Source organism: Quercus suber, unplaced genomic scaffold, assembly GCF_002906115.3.
Source record: "Quercus suber isolate HL8 unplaced genomic scaffold, Cork oak 2.0 scaffold_157, whole genome shotgun sequence".
NCBI lineage: Eukaryota > Viridiplantae > Streptophyta > Magnoliopsida > Fagales > Fagaceae > Quercus > Quercus suber.
The window spans coordinates 527,563-535,877 of NW_027069618.1; the positions used below are offsets into that span (position 1 = coordinate 527,563).

The following is an 8,315-nucleotide window of genomic DNA, read 5'->3' on the forward strand; positions in this document are numbered from 1 at the left end:
GGGGGGGGGGGGGGGGGGGGGGGGGAATTGCAAACTAACCCCATTCCTTAAACAATTTCATTAGTTAGCAACGTTTCCAAACTATTTAGGAAACTAGCATCTTGAGTCTTCAAGGCTCGAGATCACTGTAGCAAATCGAGTTGTTTACAATCAAGTTCATTGTGGAACTCAATTCTATAAGACTCGAGTTTCTTCAAACCCATTTCCCATTGTAGACCAACTCAAAAAACATAACACAGAAAACGAATCGGAAAACACAACCCAGATCAACAAATTTTGGTGCCGAGATTCATAAATCCAAGCTCTGGTGCCAAGATCGTCAAACCCAAGCTAAGATCGTTAAACCCAGGGCCGAGATCGCGATTTTTTGGGTTTGGGTTTTTCTGCTTTGATTTTGAGATCATTATTTTAAGGTTTGGGTTTGGGTTTTTGCTTCGCTCTTGAGATTAGGGGCTCTATTTCTGGGTTGGGTGTCTAGGTTGAGGAAGAACTCGAGTCTTTAAGACTCGAGTTCCACTTGAAATCGAGTTGTTTATACTCAATTTAGCACATCAAAATCGAGCCTTACACAATCGAGATGTTATTTTCCTAAATAGTTTAGAAATGATGCTAACTAACAAAATTGTTTAGGCATTGGTGTTAGTTTGCAATTTCCCCGGTTTGTGGTGTATCTGGGTTTGTGGTGTATGTTGTATCCCAATGTTATATTCTGATCTGGGTTGTGGTTTGTGGCGTACCTAGGTTTGTGGTTTAGATTTTGTGTTTGATGCTTTGGTGGTGTGAGGGTTTGATTTTTTGGACTTGTTCATGTTTAATTTTGTTTTGATGTTAATTTTTTTGGTTTTAAATTTTTGGGTTTTAACAAGAAGATTATGTAGATCTTTGTTGTATGAACTCTATGGTTGGTTGCTGAAATTCAAATCGGGTTTGCCTATGAGATGAACCATTGAACGATTTGCTGCATTTAACAAATGGTAGCTACGGTTTGAGTTTTATGAGTCCCCCCCCCCCCCCCCCCCCCCACAAACCCAGATCAAAATACAACATCGGAATACAACATACACAACAAACCCACAAACCCAGATCAATGTACACCACAAACCCATAAATCAACATACACCACCGACCTAAGAGATAAAGAGGGGAAAGAGAGAGACTTATCGATTTGGGAGATAGAGACAACGATTCGTAAGAGAGAGAATCAAGAGATAGAGAGAGTTTGAGCCATTTAGGTCTAAATTTGAGCGAATTGTGAGATAGAAAGAGCGGGTCGGTTAGAGAAAGAAAAGAAAGAACCATCGCTAGTTGTTGTGGTGGTGGCAGCTATAACGATGAGCAGAGGAGGCCGGCCATGGAATTAGAAAAAGTTGTGAGAGTTTTGGAAGAGAGAGAGAGAGAAGAAGGTTTAAGAATATTTTAGGAGGTAGTGAACTGTTTTGATAAGGTAGTGTTGGGGTTTGAAGTTTTTTGAGTGTGTGAAAATATTCTGGGTTTGTGAATGAGATTTTTTCGGGTTTGGTTGCCAAGAAAATACATGAAAAGAAAAAGAAAAGAAAGACAAAGACAAGCGAAGAAAATAAGGTTTAATTTGCTAAAAATATGAATCATGTTTTAGGGATGAACACAAAGAATATGATGATGTTCTTCCAAAAAAATGAATGAGAGGAATATAAAAATTAATTTAATTATCTTATTTTTTTTAAAGTAGAATTTTAGAATTTTCTTATTATATTTTTCTGTTGTGTTTATTTATTTATTTGAATGCTAACATGGAGATTTTTATGTTAATTAAAATATTTTATTATTATTTTAATGGCCATGTAAACGTTCTGAATGCCAATAGACAACAGTGCAATTTGTTAGCCATGTAGGATATTTTCGTTAAAGAGATGATGGTAGGGACTACAACGGAACGCGTTTTTCAAAATAGGTACTAAAAATGGTAAAAAGAAAAAGTAGAGACCAAAGTAAAAATATAGTGAAAATGTAGGGATGAAAATGGTATTTCCTTTAACCAAAAAAAAAAAAAAAAACACAATCTTGTTGATTTTGAGTCCAGCCCATGTATGTTTTTGAACTTCTCCCGAGTACAGCCCATATATAAATTTCTCAGTCCCAAAAAACACAAGCATAAAAAACCAAGGTAGTGCACAATACCAGGAAGACACAGATCAGCAAAGCCATGTCGTTCCTCAAAGGAGATTTACTTACTCGTACCAGAAAGCTCGTCAAGGGCTTGGCCAAGTCCGAGCCTATCTGGCTCAAAGCCATGGAACAGTTTTGCCTCTCTCTCTCTCTCTCTCTATTGCATTCAATAACTTATTAGTTCTTACCTTTATCTGGGTTTTCTCAAATTGTAGTTTCATTTTATTTTTTATTTTTTATATATGATTCAGTATATGTGTACTGTTTGTAATCCCATTTCGCTTCTGGGTATTACTTAATCATCATTATTTTGTTGAAAATGTGGTGGGGTTTAAGAGAATAGGCTTAATTTGTTATGGTCTCAATTCTGCTTGATTCTAATTTCAATTTTTGCAATTTCTAAATTGATTTGTCAAGTCTGTTCATTATTTATTTCGATTTGGATTTTTTTTTTGAGTCAAATTACTTAAGAACAAATGGGTTGAATAGTATAAATTATAATAGGCTAGTTAGCTCGACTGATAAAGTCCTTTGCCCTCAAATAAGAGATCAGGGTTTGAACTCTTCTTAAACCAAAAACCAATGGATGTCCTAGTCCAATGATAAAGAGCAATTTGGTTCACTGCAAAAGAAATATAGTTGTGAATAAAGTATGTCATAAGTGTGAACTTTTCTTCAAATGAATACATTCAATTCCAGCATTCTTAATCTATTATTATCAAAATTATGATTTTGATGCCTGTGATGCCCATATTAAGAATCTGTTTAAGCTCTTATTCATAAATGTTAATGCTTTGAATATGTTGCGCCAATGGGCTCTAGCTCAAATGGAACCTCCTTCCGTTGCAAGAGGAAGGTGGCAATGAGATTATAGGTTCAAGACCCACTGGGTGCTTGTGTAAATTACTGATGAAAATAGTATTTTGATTATGTTGCTAACTTTTGTGCAGTGCACCACCTGCAACATTTCCTCGTGCTGATGGGAAAGTGAAGAGGATCAGTCTCCCAGAGGACGTTTATATAAAAAAGTTCTTTCAGAAACATCCGGATTCAAAACATGAAGATGCCATCAAGTACTACGTTGCTTCTATATGTCTAGTTTTCCTTTGCAGTGTTTGCTATCTATTTTCTTGGTTCAGTTATTATGATATGCTTGTAACATACCTATTTTGTTATAAATTTGGTTTTCTTATGGTGCTAGCAGTACGTTATTGAAGAAAATTGATGGCCCAAATTTTTATATGTGAACAACAACAACAACAAAACGGAACAAAACGTTCTGAGTTTGTTCTGCACATTAGTTCTATTGGTCGGCAACCTTGAATGTTTGCTAACATTTTAATACTGCATGAACTGGGTATCTGTGTGATTGAGATGTATCCTGCATGTTGCTGACCTTATTTTTCTTTGCTGTTCAGGGGTTTGTGATTGCATGCACAAGTTATATTCCTGAAAACACAAGAGTAGACTAGTTGCTTGATTTTGAAAGATGGAAATTCTTTTGAATTCAGTGTTGACTCACAGTTCTGATGAAGAACTGTTCATTGCTTTTATTCCTGCTTTGGATGCATAATTATTTATTCCAGTCTTCCTTTCTTTGTGTCTTTGTGTTAGGAATTTACCCTACTGAGAACTTGTGAGATGCCAAAAATAGAGAAAGAAATTACGCAAAAGAAACAATCACACAGACACAAATTTTACATGGTTTGGCTACTTCCGTAGAGTTGCAGCAATTTCACTATCTTTTTTGATAGGTAATATCCTCTCAAGTTTATCTCTAACTTGAGATCCACACCAAATTACAATTATATCTATGTCTAGGAATTTATGTGAGCTCACATGAGATCTTCACTCACTTGAATACAACAACTTTCCTTGGTTGTAAAACCCAAAAAACCTCTCCCTAGTGAAAACTTCAATTTATCTTCCCTTGTGTATGTCTCATGGCTAAAGGAAATCTCCTTGTTTTCTTTGCTCTCACACACATAATTTTTCTTTCTTCACTGCGCTTGATGCATCACACACTTGGCTACTCACTCTATGCAGCTCGCCTCTTCTTTTTCTTTTCACGCAACGTGCTCTCTATTGCTTTCCGTGGCATGCACACATCACAATACATATACAAATCTCTTTTATATTCATAAGTTAATAACCCTAGCTGCCTAGTACTTCTCCTAGGAAAATAAGAACTCCAAATCACAAAAAAAATAGGTCATGTTGCTAGCTTGGCCACTATCCAAAAATTTTCGCATTTAATCCAGTGTGGGCTGGAAGTTTTGTTTGCTTACTGCAGCATTGATGGTTGTAGAATAATTCTTTTTTACAAGCTGCAAGTGACTCATTATTTTTATTGTCTTCTTTCTAGTAATTTTTGTGAGTTCCTTTCATATTTAATTTGAATTCATTCCATCTTCTTTGGATTCTAAGATTTGCTAAGTTTTCAGAGTGAATCTTGATAATAAGTGAGCCTATTTCCTGTATTAACTTGCTGAGTATCAAGTAATTTGCATAAAGGCCTTGTTTTCAAGTCTACAATTATCTTATGATTTGGGGTCTTTTCATGATCTCTATAGCAACATTAAAATTGGTTTCTGGACTCATGAATGGTAAGTCCAACATTAATTCACTTAGGCTTTGTGTTTCTACAGGATCTGTGGTTTTGATCCCCCTCCAGCTCGTATATTTGGTTTGCGGGTGCTTGACCTGAAGGAGCAGGGAGTTAGTGAGGAAGAAGCAATGGCTGTAGCTGATGTATGTATTCCAGACTCATAAATTCAGAAAAACTGCTGCACTTTGTTCTTCCTTTGTTTCTATTCCCCTCCCGCACCCCCCCTCACCCCATGAAGAAATTTTTAATTGCTGTTGTTTCTTGGTGTCTAGATGGAATATCGAGCAGAGAAAAAAGCGAAGAAAAAGGCATATTCTCGCTTGAAGCAGATTGCACGTCTTCAAGGGAAGAAACCTCCTCCTAACCCATATCCTAGTGCTATCAAAGAAATTCAAGCTGAGGAGAGGAAGTACGTTCGTGACCGTTTCTTTAACCCCAAGATACTTGAAATTGTGCAGAAGTTGAAAGAGGAGAAGGCAGCAGAGGCACAAGACAGATTCAGGGGGGGTGGCTGGTAACCCTATAATGGCACTAGAGCACAAACATGGTGTTGTCTTTTGTTTCTGGATCCTTAGTTCTGATAATAGTTAGGGCCACTAAACCACTAGGGTTCTAATACATTGGCTTTGATAGTTAGGTCCAATGTGAGCTCAATTAGCAGGCCAAGCACTTTAGAAAGGATTTTTTTTTTCTTTCCTTTTTATATGTTAAGATTCTCAAGAATCCTTTTTGTTTTTTTGGGTTAACAAAAACTATAGATTCTGTTATTGATTGATCATTGAAGTTTTGAGCAAATATGTAATAAAATTATGTTTTGTGCTTCCATATTTAGTTGTGGTCATTCCTGAGAATTATCATTCCAGTGACTGAGCTATAACCCTCTAAAAGAAACCCTACTACTTTTTTCCCTTTTAACTTCATTCCCTAGGAGGCCCTTTCTTTGGCTTTTTATTGTTTGCAGGTATTTCTCTTGAAGACTCTAGTCTTGCATCCCACCTTCCTTCTTTCCTCCCATTTGGTCTGCAATATTTGATTGCCTTTGTTTTGGCTTTCAGGTTTCTAACCTTCAGTTGGCAACTATTTGCAATGTCTATGGCTTCATTATCAACTTTATTCTACTTCATTCTTCAGCTTTTCCATATCCTTTTGAGTTTTGGATCACAGTCGTGGATATGTATTAAATCAGCAAAGATATTCAGGTCTACGTGGATAAGTATTTGAATCCGCTGCTATCAGATCTTGTATTGGCCAATCATCCTTCAAGATAATGGCCTGAGGTAAGATGAGGTTTCTGAATTATACTTTTTATTTGTACATCAGGTTTTAAATGCTAATTAATATGGGGCTTCAGTCTTTGATGAAGATTATAGATTTGCACCTAAAGTTAGGTCTAAAGCCACGATATTCTTAATGGAAGAACAATATTCTTATATCTTAGAAAGTTAAAAGTGTTACTTTTGAAGGAAATAATTTTAAGTTTTGGGAGACTTCCTATGCTAAATAGGTTAGGTTTTTGATGACAGTTAAGAAGAATTCCTCTTTATTTGGTTGATGAGAAATTCTATTCTCTAAAAGAGATCAGCTTGTGCACTTGCTAGATTCAATATTCTTTGCAAGACAGAACTTTAAGGTGTAAAATATCTTTTTCCTTACTTCATTGATAATATCATGTCTTATTTCGGAGATCATATATTTTCTTTCCCTGTTTCAAGCGATTCATGTAATTGCTGATTCTTTGGCAGTGGCCAAAAATGGAATCCTCTTCATCAAAGATTAGATAGCTACGACTACACCGTGAAGCAACATGTTGTTGAATCTCTTCTGTTTACACCACTCTTACTTCTCTTACTGACTTCTATTTTCTATTCCTTCTTTAGCATTGTGAACACAACCATCAGCCTTATATGTATACTGATTGAAGTCGCTATCTCTGTTATTCATGCCACACCTTATATCAAAATTTTCCTTTGGTTGGCAATGCAAAAAGGATTTCCTTCTAGGATATGGTTTGAAATTTTATCTTGTTGGAGTAATCTGATTGATGATCCTACAATTTGTGGTCCTGATAAATTTGATTCTCCATCAGAGAATTTGCATTGTAATCAAAATGGAGAGAAATCTAGTATTCTAGTTTCATTTCTACACAGAAACTTCTTGAGTATAGGTGAGGGAGGCCTCTAGCTATATTATCACTCGTGATATTATTTAGTGATGTTTCTGTAGGGATGAGTCTTAACAAAGCCTTTCATTTCAAGACCTGGGCTTTGCTAAGGAAATACCCTCTCTATCTCTCTCTCACACACGCGCACACACCTAAGTTTATATTTTACCATGTCACATCTATCTTTGACTGTCAATGTATGTGGTGTTTTTTTTCACTAACCATAACTGGAAATTATATTTCAGGAGAGCTAGTTGTGCCTCACTATAGAAATGTCTTTTCTGGGGTTTTTGGTTGTTTTTTTGCTAAATCTACTCGTGGTGTCCTCACTGGAAAAGGTGTTCTTTGCCTATTTAGTTTTCTTCTTGCTGCTCTATCATTTCATGTTTTCTGAAATTCAAACTTAGTTCCTCTATCTATCTATATTTATCACTTTTTTATTTGTTCAGGGTAACGTCTACATTGGCCATTGGGTACTGCTCTTCCATCACCATTGCCATGGATGTTCATCCCCTACAAAGAGTATTGGTATATCTGCTGTGATTCAATTCTTGCCTGCTGCAGATCGTGACTCTCTTCATATTCAATGATTCTTCCACTTTTTCACTAGCATTTTCTCCCCTGCAACCATTTCATGCTACTCATCAGTTGCATTTAGAATTTTGCAGGCTCATCATCGCATGATTGTCCATCCTGATTCAATTCTTGGATTGTTGTAGGAATGAGTTGATTTAAGAATATTGGTTCCTTTCTAGGTTGGTTATGCTTTTATTGAAGCCTTCTGGTTTTTTTAGGATCTATGCTAGGTTATTTTGTATGCACTGGTTCCTTAATTCAAAATTTATTGATCAAATTTTGTACTTGTAGACAACATGTATTGCTCCTTCACAACTGATCATGACTTCGTAACCAACCAACTACAAAAGATTTATAATTGGTTGAATAACAATAGTGTTCAAGTGCCTTTGGAGAGTGGAAACAAACAGTATATTATATCAAGATTGGATCAGATCTCATAGGCACACTTGGCCAAAAAAAAAAAAAAAGTGTCTTAGGAAAATATGAGATTGTTTGGGAAAAATATCCAAAATACAGAATATATCACAGCTGTTTGCTTTGCCTAAATATGTCCTTTTTTATTATTTATATGTTTATTCTGTGTTCCTTATGCAAAAAAAGATAATAAAAACAATATGATGTGTGAACAAGGATTGATTTTACTTCCCCACCCAACTCTAAATTGGGGAATAGGTCTTGGTGGAGAAGTTATATATACATTTCCATGTTATGGCTCTGGAGTATAAAAATGATATCTATACTACTATTTAAAGGGTTTCCCTTATTTGGGATCCTTATTCTTTTGGTTCAAAAAAGTTCTTACACTCCTATGTTTAAGTAGAG

General features: G+C 35.8%; 1 protein-coding gene and 1 pseudogene across 1 annotated transcript; both read left to right on the top strand.

The window, feature by feature from the left end:
• The first annotated feature begins 2,114 nt into the window (after positions 1-2,114).
• On the top strand, positions 2,115-5,578 carry LOC112034041 (uncharacterized). Its single transcript, XM_024066827.2, has 4 exons — positions 2,115-2,277; positions 3,096-3,218; positions 4,794-4,896; positions 5,026-5,578. Exons 1-4 carry the CDS (start codon positions 2,183-2,185, stop codon positions 5,269-5,271), a joined length of 567 nt encoding a protein of 188 aa, XP_023922595.1. The 5' UTR covers positions 2,115-2,182; the 3' UTR covers positions 5,272-5,578.
• A 90-nt stretch (positions 5,579-5,668) lies between these two features.
• On the top strand, positions 5,669-7,913 carry LOC111992376 (uncharacterized; annotated as a pseudogene).
• The last annotated feature ends 402 nt before the right edge of the window (positions 7,914-8,315 follow it).